Source organism: Thamnophis elegans, chromosome 1 (genome assembly GCF_009769535.1).
Source record: "Thamnophis elegans isolate rThaEle1 chromosome 1, rThaEle1.pri, whole genome shotgun sequence".
Taxonomy (NCBI): Eukaryota; Metazoa; Chordata; class Lepidosauria; order Squamata; family Colubridae; genus Thamnophis; species Thamnophis elegans.
In genome coordinates, this window is record NC_045541.1 from 86,274,969 (window position 1) to 86,293,225 (window position 18,257).

Here is an 18,257-nt window from a genome sequence, read left to right on the forward strand (position 1 = left end):
CAAGCATTTTGCACCAGCTGAATCTCCTGAATACTCTTCAAGGGCAGCCCCATGTACAGCCCATTAGAATAATCCATGCAGGAAATGATCAGGTCATCAGTAACTGAATATAGAGTCTGCTGATCCAGTAATAGGGGCAACTGGTCCACAACCCAAGGAGTCTGAGGATCTCTTTTCAAAAACTGCCCAACAACCTCTCAGAATGGTGTGGTTATGATCTAGAGGTTCAGCATAATGCAAGAATTAGGCAAAATTTATGAGTATCACTTGCTTCTTTGGAGTTAAATGACAGTAACCAGTATGTCTGGTTAGTATTACCAGATTAAAGACATCCCCTCCCAATAATCTGACCCAAGTTTCATGAGGATGTTGAAGAGCGGGGGTGGGGGAAGAGACAGAATTCTACACGACTTTCTAAATGCCAAACAAGTCTGTCCCAGAACAAACCTTTTGACTCAGACAAAACCCCAAGATAAAAACCCCATATGCCCACTATACAATACTATATGATCAATTATAGCAAAAATAGGAGAAATAGAAAGTTTTAGTTTCTATATAAGTCATTCACCATGATGTTCAAAGCAGTCTCAAAATTCTATCGTGGTCTTAAGCCTAACTGAAACAGAGCTATTTGATCCATGGTGAGAATCACCTTTTCAATCACCTTTTTACAGAAATAAAGTTCTTCAGATTTGCCTAAAGCTGACCTAAGTTGAGAGAGTTTCTCTGGTGTCAGAAGAGGATTTCATCATACAGTCGAAAATGCAATGTATGTATACATATGTATCAATAGGTATATAAAATAAAACATGAAGATTCTGAAGCTTGATAACCTTTCTCTTCATATTTATCCTGGATGCTGCAATTAGAATAGAGTTGGATCAGTAATGCAGGCATACATACAGCTCTCTGCCTATGTCCTCTTCATCTTTGCTTATTATGTCCTCTGGGTCATCTTCCCTTCTTCAATCAATGTAATCTCTTATGCCTTGCCCTCCCACCCAATCTTAAAGAATCCACTCATCAGCTGACCAACAGTTTGCAGGAAAACAACTTTAGTATGTTTGAATCAGCTGAAAACAGCTGTTTTTTCTCTCACACACAAAAAACTAAAGGAGCTCCCTAAATGTTCATTTTAATTTTTGCTGGTGTTTCAAAGACCGTTGATGATGTTGGTGGGTAGGAAGTCAAACATCATTCTGAGTAAGATTATGTTTGCTATTGATTTAACATGTTATATGAATAATCATTTATAACTCTGTATTATGTGTTAACACAATCATTGTGGAGTTTTTACCTAATCATTGTTAAAATAATTTAACGCAATATGATTCTGTATGTGCATACATATATTGCAAAGAGTATACAGGTAGTTCTTGACTTACAACTGTTCATTTAGTGTCCGTTTGAAGTTACAACACTGAAACGAGTGACCTATGACCATTTTTCACACTTATGATTACTGCAGCACCCCAGTGGTCACATGATCAAAATTCAGATGCTTGGCAACTGGTTCATATTTATGACAATTGCAATACCCTGTCAGAAAGTTATCACTTTCTAACAAACAAGGTCAAAACTGTCTCACTTAATAACTAAAATTTTAGGATAAATTGTGGTTATAAGTTGAAGACTACCTGTCTGTCTATCATGTTGACCAACTGGAATGTTTTCATGCAAAGATATAAATCACTTCTTTAAAAAAAATGTGTTCTGAATTGAACCTGGAATAGGATTTTAAACATTTTGCAATCTAGAAAAATAACTATATGGTTTGAAAAGTGGAAAACTGAACAGCCCGTTCAAGTCTACTGGGGAAATTACCTGAAATGCTTATAAAATACAATCAAGAGATTGTTATAAACCATGTTTTATGATAGTGTGATGAGGTAAAGTTTAAATTACCATATTTTTTGGAGTAGAGGCGCTCTGAAGTATAAGATGCACATAGCTTTTAGGGAGGAAAACAAGGGAAAAATCTGCCTCCCAGCAATTTGCCTCCTTACAGCAAACAGCAAACAGTACAGACAATATAAACTGTTTGTGGTGTTACATTTCAGACTATACTTCTATAGATACTGTTAAAATTGATGTGGCTTTCTGGAAGTATATGTTATTCTCTGCTATTTAAAAGAAGATACAATAGCACTGGGCCTCTTCAGATCAAGCATTTATTTTAAAAAGCTTCTTCATTTTGTTAAGGTCTCTAGAACAATAATAAAGCAGTCTTTAAAAATAAGTCTAATAATTTGAACATTCTATAGGTATTTATAGGTATTTATAGTTATTGATTTACCTCCTTGCAGCAAACAGCAAACAGCATGTTTTAGTTTAACCTGATTAGAAGAAGAAAAAATCGGCCTCTGCCTCCCAGCAATTTTACTCCTTGCAGCAAGGAGTTTCAGCAGGGCCTTCCGATGGTCAGCTGTTTCAGGTTGCAAGGATTGCCATAGCCCAGCGATGCCAAACCTTTTTTGGCTCGCGTGCCATAAGTGGGGGGAGTACAGAGGAGTCGTGTGCGGGAGTGCTGCACCCATAATGCAATACGCAAACCCCCCCCAGTGTGCATGCGTGCACTACAGGCGTGACCGCACATTTTTGCATGCTTTTTTCACCCTACCCAGGCTCCAGAGGCTTTATAGGAGCCTGAGGAGGGCGAAAACAGCCTCCCCTGCTCCCCCGGAAGCCCTCCAGAGGCTTCAGGGACCTTCAGAAGGCTTCCCTGAAGCCCCCAAAGCAGTCAAAATGACTCCCCGAGCAAACCGGAAGTCCGTTCCTGAACTTCTGGTTTGCCCGTAGGGCCAGTTTTTTGCGCTCCTGAGGCTTCAGGGAAGCTCATGAAGCCTGCGGAGGGCCTCCGGAGGGGGAGGCTCTTTTCGCCCTCCCCAGGCTCTTATAAAGCCTCTGGAGCCTGGGGAGGGCGAAAAATGGATTTAAAAAAGGGTGAACTCAGCTGGCCAGCTGACAGGGCAGCACCTCGCGTGCCCTGACAAATGGCTCCGCGTGCCACCTGTAGCACAAGTGCCATAGGTTCGCCATCACTGCCATAGCCTATTGCCGCCTCCACAAGTACCATTTTCTCATTTGCTGCAAGGAGGTAAATTGCTGGGAGGCAGAGGACAAAAGGTGGGGGCCAGTGGGTGGGTGGGCTACATTTGGTGTATAAGACTCACCCAAATTTTTACCCTCTTTTTTGTGGGGAGGAAAGGTGCGTCTTGTAGTCTGAAAAATATGGTAGGTCACAAAAATTGATTGCCACATTATACTTAAATAACACTATTTTACAAATACCTGTATTTTGTCACTATTATTCAACTAGATATTGGGAACAATCATAATCAGTCAAAACCAGCTTTATGGTTTTAGCGCACTCACCATCACAAGTTTTTCCTTCTCCACTGTATCCTGGCTTACATGTGCACTTATATAATTTCAAAGTATTCTGACAAATTGCATCTGGGTGGCAATCATCAATACCTTGTGCACATTCATCAACATCTGTGCAAAGAGAAATGAGAATGGCAGTGTAATTAAAATTTACCACCATAGCTTCGTATATGCAGAGCACAACATTTGATCAAAAGCAATAGTTAACAGTAATACTTCTACAGGTAGCTTGGCACCTATATTTATCATCCCAAATGGCATCTATAAAACTAAAAAATAAGCAAAAATAGTTTTTATGGGTGAAAATGGGTGAAACCCTGATGGTTTGATGTCTTGATTCTTCATGAAGAGGATCCAAAATGATAACTGGGGCAATATGTCTTGAAACATTTCAGCCTTGGGCATCCAAAGAAGTGGGTAGAACACGTTTCAATATTGTTCTATTAACCATGGGCTTGATCCATGCCCTCCCCAGCACTTTTGTGAGACCTCCCTGTACCTTGGTGAGACTGAGAAGGCATAATTGAATTTGAAAGATGACCAATGCTTGTGCTTAAGCCTAGGTAGTATGCAAATTGTAGCCCTAACTACAAAAGGAAGATAGAATAATTAATCAATGGAATGACTTGTTTCCAAAAGTTGTGGGTGCTTCAACACTGGAGGTTTTTAAGAGACTGGACAACCACTTGTTTGAAATAGTATTTGGTTTCTTGCTTGAGCAGGGGGTTGGACTAGAAAACCTCCAAGGTCCCTTCCAACTCTGTTATTCTGTTCTGATCTTGTAATAACTCACATTATTATCTTCACCCCCCTGAACTGTAATACATTCTACAAATACGTAGCCAAAACAGTACTTGGTGGAGAAAGCAGCAAACTGCCGTAAATTTTTATATCGATCTGATAGGCCCTACATTAGCTACAAAGTGCATTCAAACCTAATATGGACCATTTTCTGTCTAAATGTATTTATTGTCTTGAAGATAGGTTCTTGATGCAGGCTCCATACTGCCTATCTTCAGGCCAATACATAAATATAGTTTAATGAAATGACATCCAACTATCTATAATATTTATTTTATTTATTTACTTATTAAACTCTTTGTCATCCATCTTACCAAGGCAATTATAGACATCTTACACTAATTCAAAAATACTGTATAAAACATTAAAGCAATAAATAAAGAGGTGCCTATAGGGTTGAGTTCTGTACCAGCTGAAGCTTCTGGATATTCTTCAAGATTTGCCCCAGCTAGTAGGTGTTTCAATAGTCTAATGTGAGATGATCAGGTCTTGAGTGACTGAGCTCAGGAACTCCCAATCCAGGAAAGGACACAACTGGTACACAACATGAAGTTGTGCAAAGGTTCTCCTAGACACACTTGCCACCTGCTCATTGAGCAGGAGTTGTAAGTTTAGAAGAATCCCCAAGTTGCATATCAGGCCCAACTGGGATAGTGCAGTCCCATACAGAACTAAAGATGTTAAAGTCCAGAACCCCAGAATCAGGTCTAACTGGGATAGTGTAATCCCATACAGAATTGTAGATGTTAAAGTCCCAGAATCCAAGTTCCACGCACCCAAAGTCTCTAAGTCTTACCAGGGTTCAGCCAAAGTCCATTGTCTCTTACTCAGGTCCCCACAACCTCCAGACACAAAGAGAGGGCAGCGATAGCATCACTTGGATCATTAAAGATGGAGATATAAATTTGATGACGGATGATCCCACCCAGGGGTTTCATGTAAATGTTAAAAAGGAATGGAGAAAATACCAAGCCCTGCAGCACTCCATAAAGGAGAGCTGTGGACTGGAGCTCCCACTCCCTATCAACCCCAATTAGGACTAACATTAGAGAAAGGAGCCAAATCAGCATAAAACTGCACCACCTAGTCCCAAACTCCGCCTCTGGCACAAACTAATGCTATGGTCAATGGTACTGAAGGCCATTCAGAGGTCAAGAAGAACAAAGATGGATGCACTACTCCATCCTGCTTTCACCAAGATCATCAACATGTGCAACCAATGCTGTTTCTGCCCCACAACTGGGCCTGCATCATGACTGGAAGGACTCCACATAATCCATTTCAGCCTGAGCTCTCTGAAACTACCACACAACCACTTTCTCTACCATCTTCCCTAAAAAGTGTGAGACTGGATGGAATTTGTCCAGGCAGGTGGCATCAAGACATGGATTTTTAAGGAGGGGGCGAATCAATACTTCCTTGAAAACTTGGAAACATCCCCTCCTGCAGTGAAGAATTTATCACTGCCTGAATTCACCTGTCTGTCATCGTCTTGGACGCTTTCACTAGCCAGGAAGGACAAGGATCTAACTGATAGGTCAGTGATGGCGAACCTTTTTTGGCTCGCATGCCAAAAACAGGGGGAGCATGGGGATTGTGTATGGGCGTGCACACCCATAATGCTATGTGCAAGACCACAGCGTACATGTATGTACGACCAGCGCTCCTCATTTTTGGCGTGCTTTTTTTGCCCTCCCCAGGCTCCAGAGACTTTATAGGAGCCTGGGGAGGGCAAAAACAACCTCCCCCCCCCCAGAGGCCCTCCGGAGGCTTCAGGAGCTTCCCTGAAGGCTCCGGAGGGCTAAAACCGGCCCTATGAGCAACCCAGAAGTCACTTCCGGTTTGCTGGTAGTGTCATTTTTTGCTCTCCGGAGCCTTCAGGGAAGCCTCCTGAGGGCTCCTGAATGTTCTGGAGGACTAAAACTGGCCCTACGAGCAACCCGGAGTGACTTCCGGTTTGCTCGTAGCATCATTTTTTCCCCTCCGGAGCATTTAGGGAAACCTCCTGAGGGCTCCTGAATGCTCCGGAGGGCTAAAACCAGCCCTACAAGCAAACCAGAAGTCCATTTTTGAACTTCTGGTTTGCCCGTAGGGCTGGTTTTTAGTGCTCCGGAGGCTTCATGGAAGTTCCTGAAGCCTCCGGAGCGCAAAAAATGGCCTCAAAAGAAGGCCAAAGTGAGCTGGCCAGTGCACGCATGCGTACTAGCCAGCTGACAGGGCAAGCCTTGTTTGTCCTGACAAATGGCTCCATGTGCCACCTGTGGCATGCGTGCCATAGGTTCGCGATCACAGTGATAGGTGATTGCACTGACAGCATTAAGGATCCTGTCCAAAAGGCTCAAATAATCGGATAAGACCTTTCCCTGGGCATCTCTAATGGACCTGTACCATGCGTGGGTTCTAACTGGGAATAAATCCAAGTGACTTTATCACACGTTCCACAAATTCTTCTGCATAGTTCTGAAGATGATCGCACAAGCACTCCTGTCTCAGGAGGGACTGAGTGATTCTAAACAGGGCCACTAAACGACACTTCGTGGACACAGTAAGGATGGAGAAATAATTGTGTTTCACCACTCTTACCACCACAAGGTACGTCTTAATAGCAGCTCTAAGTCATATCCAGTTGAATTCATTCCTTGTTTTCCTCCAGCGGCACACTAGGCTTATCTTATCCCTTTTCAAAACCCAGAGTGTGAACCATGGGGAGTGTTGGGAACAATGGGTCAACAAAGGCCATACAGGCATGATCCTGTTCAAAATCTCAGCTAGCCTTTCATTCCAGGATTTAACAAAAGCTTTGGCAGGATAGTGCAGCAAGGACCTCGGGATATCCTCTAGTTCCCCTTATAATATACAATTCTGGAAAAGAAGGAATATTAATATGAAATTGAAAAATAAAGAATTGGGAATCTAAAAGTGGGGTCTACTGTCCTTTTTATGAACTTCACACCCCCCCCAACTGATTAAAGCCAAAAATTGGCAATTTTTCTTCCTTTTGGACAGATAGTTAACAGCTAAAGTATAGACCTTGTAAATCAAAATTCTTACCTTGCTTATATTTGCAATGCACTCTTCAATGTGCTTAGTTTGACTCTCAAATGAAATGACTTTTATAGACTGATGATGGACGGAGGAATGGATGGATATATATAATGTACTATTACTATACAGTAATTAATGTTTATCAACTGTATGCAATGGTGCATTTTAACTACTATAAAAATATTTTAGTATCTTTTTGAAATAAACTGTTAAAATGAAGGCAAAGAGCGAGAGTCAAGACTCATTAGTGAATTAAAAAAAAATCAGGATGGCAATTGTGACCATAGAATCACATGCACAAATGGAAGGGGCTTTGACTGCATAGTTCTGATTACTGTCTTGAGTTTTTTAATCCCACACCATTCCTGCCTCCGCAGGAACTTTGTGGCAAAGGACTAATTGGACTTGTAATTATGGCATCACATTAAGTAATGCTATGCTGTAAACATCAGTTTCTATCACTAACATTGCAAGAAAGTATTGTGACATCATACCACATATTCTGCTACTTTATATTTCCATCACAGTGTTACACACATGTAAGCCAAGTTTATCTTGCAAAACATGTTTTGAAACCTGGCCATCAGCTCTCCTCAGAAGGGCCTGACAAAATATCTTATCCTTTCAATGACATCTGAATAGATCTGTCAATTGCTTTCTTTTTTCATTTGCTATTTCATTTACCTATATTCAACTGGGTTTTTTTCCTTTCACATCACATTCCATTGAATAGTAGATTTTTCATTAGCATTGCATAGTTTTATTTCTGCAAGCAAGTTCTGTAGGAATGGCTCTGACCAACAATGTGAAAAACATCCACTCTTTTCCATAATGATGCCATAGTGATGAATCATATTCTGTGATATCATTATGCTTTTTGCATTTGCAGTATGAAAATTTAGGCAAGTACGTAAGGGATGGAATTTATATTGTCCTACACTATTGCAAATGTTCCATCACTTGTCTTAGACAAGCTCAACTTGAAAAAGGCATCAACGTTTTATGCTCACACTTTTAAAAAAATCTAGACATATGTATAAAATGTGGCTTGACAATTGTTCTATATATTTGACAATATTTTCTTACAAAATATATTTAAAGGTGAAATAAAAAGGAGCACATTCAATCAAATAATTAGTCTCTATTACATCTATATTTTTATTTAATGTTTTTCACTCAAGGTGCAATTGATTAGGCTTAAATTATCATATAACATATTATGTGAAGTTCTAGCTCTGTTGAAATCTATAATACTCAGAAAGTGAAAGAAAAGAGAATGACCAGCAGCAAGGCACATGGGTTTGATTACAATGACAACAGATGTAAGATTCTACTACAAGGCAAGATTGGAGAAAAATTCACCATGAAAGTCTGTCTTAAGAATCAGTACTGATTTCACTTAGTTTACACTCAAGGGGAAATGTTTTAAACATCTTTTATTTTTGGATTTTTCTAAAGTCCAATTGCATTCTATAAATTCCATGTTATAAAAAGCTGTCACCCATTTACTTATAAAATATCAGGTGTATTTTATGAACTACTCTGCCTTGTACAAAACACAATAATATCATTTCCAAAAGTCCCTACTGAGAACCTTCTAAGAGTTACTATCTGCACAACTCTATGCATGTTTATTCAAACATTAGCCCACTAGGTTTAAATATACTTAGTCTTCTATATGTTGGATCACTGCTGTAGTTATTCTTAACTTCAATTTGCTTGTTTAAGAGCTAGAAATTGGAGTGAGTTTTTCCCCAAAAGCAAAGCACGAAAACGCTAGCAACTAAAAATAGATGAAATGTCGAATTTAGTACTCCCATGTCAAATGTCAGCGCTCAAAACAGATGAACTTTATGCAAAAGGGAATGTAGGAGACCAACTGATTTGCTAGATAACCGCTGCCCATTTCTTAATATCCCCGAGCTTTTTCCCTAGGGAGGCTTATTCTACCCACGTCCCATCTCAGAAGCGTGAGCCACAGTACGCTGTTTTGTTGCCAAAAAAAATCCCAAAACAGACAGGTTTCCTCTTCCAAAATTTACCTGCGGGCTCAATGTACCACACGGACGGGATGTCGTCTCTAAATACGCCTTTCTGATTAAAGGATCCGACAATGCATTTGCCCAATAGTGTCACAAATGTTGGCTGCTAGCGGGTTCCCAAGCGAGTTTAACGTTTAACTCCCCAACAGGCAAGGAGCTTCCCCGCCTTCGGGCAAGGGGCAGGGACCGACGCCAGGCAAGCTCAGCTGCCCGACCCAGCCGACCACAAGCGGACTTGAAGCGCTCAGCCTGGATGGCATTTAAGGGCGCAGCTCCGCAACGGCGACCCTGCCCAAGGGGTGTACTCGCCAGATGCCCAAGCGCAAAGCACAACACCTCGCTCGCCCTGCTTACTACCCGGGGAAAAGGAGCCCGGCGACGCACAGCTGACCTTGGGGAGACGCGGTAAGCAGCAGGAACGGCGGCGGCAGGAGGAGGAAGAGGAGGAAGAAGAGAAGCGCCTCCGCGGCGGAGCGACATTGTCCGGACTCCATCGATCAGCTGGAGCTGCCTGCCGAGCTGCTGCAGCTACTGCTTCTCGCTCCCGAGGCTCCCGTCCCCCTGGGTCCGGCCCCGCGCGCGTCCCAAAAAGGAGGCGTTTGCCGGCGGGCTGTCCCACCCCGAGGCACTGCCTTCCCTCACGTGCGAGCGCTGCTGGCGGGGCAAGGAGCGGACACGCGCCCAGGGAGGCGGCCACCCACCGCCTTCCCTCTTTTCCCGCGCTTCCGCGAAGACCTCGCGCCGCAGTTGAGAAAGAAGTAGTGAGGCACGCCTGCATCTCTGTCGTCTGAATAGTAGTTGCATTGATGTTGTGATTCCCCCTCCCCCATATAGTAGGATATTCGATAGAAGGGAGCGTTTTCCATTACTTAAACGTTTTTAGGAAAAGCTGAATCACTTCTGACTTACACAAATTGAGAATGGCTTCGGTCATGGGTAAAATGGCCTTTAATAATAATGTTGCAAACTGGGAGGGTGGGTGGCAGCTTGATGAAAATGATGATGATGATGATGATGATGATGATGCATTTGAGTTTATTAACCTTCCAAAGGTTCTCCCAATTATTGTCATTTTAGATGTACACTAATCAGCATACATGTTCGTTGTATTCAGCTCTCAAAGGACAACCATTATGCATATATGACAGGGAAACAAAACAGTTTAGTTCGAATGTATACATATACGTAGAATTAAAAAAGAGAATCCTGCAAATGTAGTTGATAGATGACATAAGAAACAAAGCTGTTGCAGGATCTAGCAGTCCTGCTTATAAATACTTTGAAACCTCCTCCCAGAGGGGAGCAGCAGAAACAGACTATGAAGTGGTTTTGTGGCAGTGCTGGGTTCCAGATCCCATTGCAACCGGTACGGTGCAATGGGGCCCGGTGTCTCCAACATGCACATGTGCACACATGCACAGCGTGCCCATGCGCCCTTACCTCCGTGATACCTCTGCGTCTCACCAGCTCCTCGCCAAAGAGCTCAAATACAAGGAAGGAGCTCGGGCGGGCTGGCAGGGGGGCCCTCCTAAGCACCGTACCGAAATTGGGGCGTACCGCTTGCAACCCACCACTGGTTTGTGGGGTCTCTAACAAAGTTTCAAGCCCTAAGCAAATCTTCTGATAGATAAGACATCAGAGCTTGATTATCTTGACACATCAACGATTTTCTAGTTCTCCCAGCCAAGACTTCACTTCAACCCAGCTCAAAAAAAAAAAAAAAAAAAAAGACTTGGGGATCTTCCTACTCAAAGTGCACAGATTCTAAGCTAGCAAAGCTTGATTTCTGTGCCATGGTGCATTTTTGCTCAGTGGGGAAAATTTTAATGAGACGTTCCATTATGATGGGAACAAAACAATGGAGCTCTCAATATAAAAAAGGAGTTTATAGGACAAAAATAAATACAATCGAAATAACTAGTCAGCCTAGCTGAATGATTTATGATAAGTTCAAGCCCTCAATTCAAGGCATGTTCATTTCAGAAAAAAACAATGGAGATTGGACATAAGTATATTTTGTTTGGATGACATTAGGCACATTCTCTGCATTTTTTCTTCTGCCTTGTACAGTTTTGTGTCTCAGCATTATCCTCAGCTTTAGAGAATTTGGAGAATAATTGAAAGTCAGTCTCTTTGCAAGGACTTTACCTGATCAATGCTGTCTCTGAGGCCCTGTGTACAGTATAGCCAGCAAATCAAAAACTATCCAGAGGTTCAGCCTATTTTCCTAATGAGGCTTGGTGGTGCATGAGAAAAGCTAAGCCTAGTTTTCTTTATTTCTGCTATGGATGAGGCAGGTTGTTTTAAAACCAAAGCTGAATTCACATCTCTCTGAATTTTGAATATGCCACATTTTTAGCAGATATTGTTGGGTCACAAGGGCTAGATATGTTATCAAGGTGCTCCATAAAATGGTAAAATTGACTGTATGGAAATATCTTCTGGACTGAATCTTAGTACAGTAGTACAGTATGATTTGAAATATTGGAGAAATACACATGGATCTATACAGAAACGGCATACCATCAATAATTTTGTATTCATTTATATGTCACCTTTATTATTTTTACAATCTCAAGGCAGTGAACACATCCAAAACATTTTCTTTCTACTATTTTCTCCACAACAGCAATAACACTTATATATATCACAATTGTGGGGTCCTTGGTGCCTTCTGAAGTTGGTTATTTCCTTCCAGAGCTAGTTTCATTTCCAAACTAAGCAACATCATCAATGCTAGATGTTTGGTAATGAAACATCTGCAAGAAAACAACCAAGTTCAGAGAGCACCAAGGATCCCACAATTCAGCCCCAAGCTACAAATATTTTGTCACTATATCACAATTTGGTTCCTTTTTTGTGCAGGGGATTTCAGTAAATACAAAAAGCACTTAGTTTATTAAAGACCTTATGAAGCTTTTTTTCAGCTTTTTAAATTAACATCTTAAAGACAGGAAATAAAGATTTTTAAGCTGTAGCCTAACTCTATTTTTTAAAGTTAACAATAAATATTTTTGTAAACTTTAACTGGAAATACATAAGCACCTTTCTTCTAGCAAGTAAGGAAAAATGAGAACTGCAAGGTGTTGTAATAATAATATTAATAATGTATGCCACTCAACGCTCAATGACTCAGGGCATCTTACAACAATCAAAGAAATTAGAATAAAATTAATAGAAGATTAAAATATGCTAAGCACAATAACATGATATTCTTCTCCCTTACCAAAGGCCTGGGTAAAAAGCTCCTCAGAGATCCTTCAAACAATGGTAGAGTGGGAGCCATCTGCATCTCAGGGAGAAACTCATTCCGGGAACTACTACCGTAAGACACTAACTCATTGCAGGAGAAGGGATAATATCAAGTTCTTGGCTTCCCTGCTTCGATAGAAAGCAAAATTCTTCCAGACTTTCTTTAACAAAATTCACTGAAAAAGGATAAGATAAAGTGACAGAAATCTCAGCAACTGGATTATTTCTTTAGAATCCAAACTATCTGCCAACACATTTCAGACATGCCAAGTAAAAGTCACTAGCAAATTTACTTTTGAGAAAAATCAGCTGGGGGGGGGGGATGACTTCTAGCCATACTGGTAAGCATAATGCTCTTGATAAAGGGATGGTATGAAACATTCCAGGTTTCTATTCGGTAATTGATTGCTTAGCTAAATAAAAACATTTAAACATTGTTTTTATGCAATCTTTTGTTTATATACAGTTAATCTAAATTAACTGCTATCAGGATATTTTGGGGGGAAAGCATAAAATAAAATGTTTATCTACTGCACATATACAGCTCAGTTTTATCAAAAAAAGGAAAATATTATTTTTAAGTAATAGGTTCCAATATACAATTTGTATACATTACTTGTTCCAGATTCGTATTTTAAATTTTTTTCAGCAGTTTTCCTTAGATATGTTGGAGAATTGAAAAATCACTAGACATTAGTGTATTGAAGATGAAGGAAAATATTGTATTTCCTTTTTTAAAAAAGAGTTGTAGAGCTTTCTCAACTATCCACTTAACTTTGAGTCAAGAGAAGACTACTATATTACATTTGTTACCGATCTTTTTCCTGTTTCTGCTGTTCCATTCCCAGTCCAAGTTGACCATCTGATTTCCAAGGAAATAGTGACAAAACCCATTCTACACCTTTGAGAATGTCCTTGGACAGTGTCGAAATAAGAAGATGAATACATCTTTAATACTGCTGGAGTTGTCCTAAGGGTACTTTTCAAAAGGCAACTGGACTTTCTTGAGGTTTTTTTCATTTAAAATGTTTTGCTTTTCATCCAAGGATTTTCTTGTTCTTCAGTTGTAATTGATGAAGGAAAATTGACAAAGCAGAAAAAGTGTTACTAGGGTATATTTCTGCCATGATTTAGGTGCAAGGGAGAAAGGGCTCCAGATTGCTTTAAAACTGCAGTTTTATTCTCTTAAAACATTTAAGAAGAGGGCATAACATTTCTCTTTTTTAAAAAAAGCAATTCTATGCCCTTGAAAAATATAAGAAGCACCTATATAGATAAATAGCACACTGGCTAGATTAAAAGAAATTCTAATATGTTTCTGTAGACCATACAATGCACATTCTAGTCCCTACTCTAGTCTCTTAAGATACTTATCTAAGGTGACCAGACGTCCCGCTTTTGGCGGGACACCCCCGCTTTTTAATGCATTTTCCCGCGTCCCGCACGCTTTTTTAAAAAGCACGCTTTTTTTGGCGCTCGCAGCTCCCGCCCATCAGCTGCTAGCTTGCTGGGCTGGCTCATCGTTCTGTTCTATCTGCTACCTACAAATTTAAGCCAGCCCAGCCTGCCGCTCACTGATTTAATTGGCCAGGACTCCAGCCAATCAGTGAGCTGGCTGGGATGGAAAATTTTCCATCCCTACCAGCTCACTGATTGGCTGGACTCCTTAGCCTGAGGACGCCTGTGCGAGTCTCCATTTTCCTTTCGTCTTTTGGGGTTGCAGCTGCGCTTGTTGGTGAGTAATGATGATCTAATCTAATCAGAGAATTTTCCGCTCGCCGCGGCAGGAGGAGACGGTGGGGGCGCTGGCAGCCGCCCGCAGACAACTTCCTCTCGCTTCCGGGGCTCCCGCCGCCCGGCAGAAGTTCTCTGCTGGCGTCTGCCGCTGCCCCGACCTCTCCTCTTTCCGTGGAGTCCATTCGTGAATCAATGGGATTCGCCGCGGAAGGAGGAGAGGTCGGGGGAGCGGCAGACGCCAGCAGAGAACGCCCTCTCGCTTCCGGGGCTTCCGCTGCTGCCCCGACCTCTCCTCCTTCCATGGAGTCCGTTCGTGAATCAATGGGATTCGCCGCGGAAGGAGGAGAGGTCGGGGGAGCGGCAGACGCCAGCAGAGAACGCCCTCTCGCTTCCGGGGCTTCCGCTGCTGCCCCGACCTCTCCTCCTTCCATGGAGTCCGTTCGTGAATCAATGGGATTCGCCGCGGAAGGAGGAGAGGTCGGGGGAGCGGCAGACGCCAGCAGAGAACGCCCTCTCGCTTCTGGGGCTTCCGCTGCTGCCCCGACCTCTCCTCCTTCCGTGGAGTCCATTCGTGAATCAATGGGATTCTGTTAAGGTTACAATTGGATGTGTTGGACGAATCTTAAAAGATGAAACTTTTATTAAAACGTTTGACTTAACTAAAAACGTCTTCCTTTTTCTTCTTCTTCTTAAATATGATTTATTTATTTATTTTTACTTCAGAAGTTTGATGACCGTTGTACAAACTAATCCAACCTAAATGTAGAGGAGGAGAAGAAGGGGGGGGGATTTAAAAAGAGCAGAGGAAAAAGAAAAGAAAGCATGAAGAAAACATAAAGAAAGGGATGGGAGGGAGGAAGGAAGGAAGGCACTTTATGTTGAAACAGAAAATATTATATAAGGAAGAAAATGGAAATAACTTAGGAAGGAAGGAAGGAAGGAAGGAAGGAAGGAATTGCACTTAATATTGAAGGAAAAGAGAATGAAGGAAAAAGTATTGGAAGGATTGAAAGAAGGAAGGAGGAACAAAGAATTACACTTAATATTGAAATGGAAAAGAAAATATAATGAATGAAAGAAGAAGTATAGGAAGGAAGGGAAGGAAGGAAGGCACTTTATGTTGAAACAGAAAATATTATATAAGGAAGAAAATGGAAATAACTTAGGAAGGAAGGAAGGAAGGAATGAATTGCACTTAATATTGAAGGAAAAGAGAATGAAGGAAAAAGTATTGGAAGGATTGAAAGAAGGAAGGAGGAACAAAGAATTACACTTAATATTGAAATGGAAAAGAAAATATAATGAATGAAAGAAGAAGTATAGGAAGGAAGGGAAGGAAGGAAGGAAGGAAGAAACAAAGACTGTTGAAACAGAAAAGATAATATAAGGAAGAAAATGGAAAGACGTATAGGAAGGAAGGAAGTAAAAAAGGAAGACAATGTTGAAATGGAAAAGAATATAAGGAAGAAAATGGAAAAAATTATAGGAAGAAAGGAAGAAATGTACTTAATATTGAAACAGACAAGGGAATGAAGGAAAAAAATATTGGAAGGATTGAAAGAACAAGGTTTTCCTTGTATGGGATTGATAGTGTCATTCTTAAATTTATTCCCCAAAATTTTTCCCATTTGTCTAGTTCAATGTTATAGCCAAAGTTCTGTGCCCATTTTATCATTGGTTCTTTTACAGTTTCCAATTTCCTTTTCCATTTGATACTTCAAGAGGAATTTGTATATTTTCCCTATCATCTTTCTGTCCAGACTTTGAATAATTTTATTCAATTTGTGTGGTTCTGTTTCAATACCATATATTTTAGTGTCTTTATTGTATTTAGTTTTAATTTGGAGGTAGGTTAGCCAATCACCTTTCATATTCTGATCTGCCAATTCTTCAATTGTTTTTAAATTTCCCTGTCTGTCAATTAGATCTCTGTATCTTAGAATTTTGTTCCAATCTGTAAAATTTGGGTGTGTCGTTCTTTCTGTTGGTGATAGCCAATTTGGGGTTTTCACATAGTGGATTTTTTTGATTTTGAGCCATTGTTGCAGTAAAGTTCTAATTAAATGATTTTGAAAGTATTTGTGCGTTTTATGTTTGTCATTCATTCCATAAGAAATTATGCCAGCCTGCCTGCAGGTCATGGCCTTCTAAGATCAGAATTCTTTTATTCTTTAACTCAATCCAATCCTTCATCATTGTCATTGTTACTGCAGTTGCGTATATATAGGCTCCCTGTGTGCTTCCATCCATCGCTACGAAGATCTGCTGACTCTGCCTGCCTGCTGGTAAGTGAGCTGGGTTTTTTCTTTTATTTTTTTAATGTATTTTAAAATCATATTTTATTTATTGTGCATATGATTTTTTAAAATAGTGTTATTCTGTGTTGATTCTTTTTTTAAATTGTCTTAAACTATTTAAAAAAAGATTCTATCCAAAATAAATTGAAACAAGCCATTTTTAAAATTTCTATGCACAATACTTTGAAATGGACTCAGGAGTCATGATTGACACTGAGTGAATTTGCACTTTTAATAATCAGGAAGATACAATGGCATTGAAAAAAGTGACTGATGACCATTTTTCACACTTAGCGACTGTTGCGACCATTTTTCACACTTAGCGACCGTTGCAGCATCCTCATGGTCACGTGATCAAAATTTTGTTTGGCAACAGATTCGTATTTATGCTGGTTTCAGTGTCCTGGGGTGACCTTTTGACAAAAAAATTTTTTTTTAATCAAGCCCCCCCCCCCCCCCCCCGGTCAAGGGCGTCCCTCTTTTCCAATCTGAAAATCTGGTCACCTTATTCCAGTGGCTTTGTCTTTCCTGTCCTTAGGCTTAGGGAAAAAAACCTGGTTTCATTTGCAGTCTTTGGGGGGGGGGATTCTTATTTTTTTGTGTTTTCCATCATAGTTTGTGTGTGTGTGTGTGTAATGTCCCGCACTTATCTACGCATTAATAATTATCTAGTAATATTTCCTTATACATTTTAGGGACCTTTCTTTACATAATTGGTGTTTTCTTTCATACTTTTGGCTTTCTAATTCTTGTTTCCGTTAGTTGGCAATAGCTAAAACCAATTCCACGTGAAAAAGTATTCAAAGCCTTCTTGATTTTAATTGTCAATTTATTTATTCCTGCACATTGTAATATTTATTCATTTACATATCTCTGTTTTTCCACTGTTGTGCAAACACATCCCACGTAATCTACCTTTACGATTGCTCTTCTAACCACTAACTTCTGAATAGCTTCTTGGACCGACCTAAGTACTAATTCATAATTTCATATGCATTCATATATTCCTGTCTTTTGGAACTGAGAACTAAATTTCAGAAAAAGGAAATCTGTATTGCTCTGGGAATATGACATTCATTCTTGAACTATCTTCTTGGATGAAAGACTATATCTTTCCTGTTTGTTTATATCTTTCCTGTTTCACATCCTTCCTGAAAAGACTGTACATTGTTGGTTGAAAGCAGAGGTCCCTTCTTGTTACCTACAGAGTCCTCAACTTACAACCACAATTGAGTCCAATATTGTTTTATTTCTTTGGCAGCAGTTAGATCTACTTAGCACAATGAAGAAGAGGCAACAGAGTTTGACCGCTTTCTTCTCCAAAAAGCCAAGAGTTGATGAATCAGCTGATCCAAAGCAGTCACCAGCACCGCCAGCTGCACCAGCACCGCCAGCACCACCAGCTGCACCAGCACCGCCAGCCGCACCAGCACCACCAGCTGCACCAGCACCGCCAGCCGCACCAGCACCGCCAGCCGCACCAGCACCGCCAGCCGCACCAGCACCGCCAGCCGCACCAGCAGCGCCAGCCGCACCAGCACCGCCAGCACAACCACTACCACCAGTTGAGGTTGGAGAAAGCAGCCAGTCCATCGACTCCACTGCAGTTTCACAACTTCCTGACTGCTGGAATTTGCAGCAATACACACACTTCAAGGAGAGTTTTGATGGACTGGAAGTATCCAACAAGAAGCTG

General features: G+C 40.9%; 1 protein-coding gene across 2 annotated transcripts in view; it reads right to left on the bottom strand.

The window, feature by feature from the left end:
- Positions 1 to 9,847, bottom strand: part of SCUBE2 (signal peptide, CUB domain and EGF like domain containing 2) — a 60,174-nt gene extending 50,327 nt beyond the window's left edge. For both annotated transcript variants that reach the window (XM_032224904.1, XM_032224897.1), the window contains exons 1-2: positions 9,667 to 9,847; positions 3,376 to 3,498 (exon numbers count right to left, since the gene is read on the bottom strand). In XM_032224904.1, coding sequence (XP_032080795.1) covers positions 3,376 to 3,498; positions 9,667 to 9,769 — 226 coding nt within the window. In that variant the 5' untranslated portion in view covers positions 9,770 to 9,847. The remainder of the gene's footprint in view (positions 1 to 3,375; positions 3,499 to 9,666) is intronic.
- Positions 9,848 to 18,257: the final 8,410 nt, after the last annotated feature.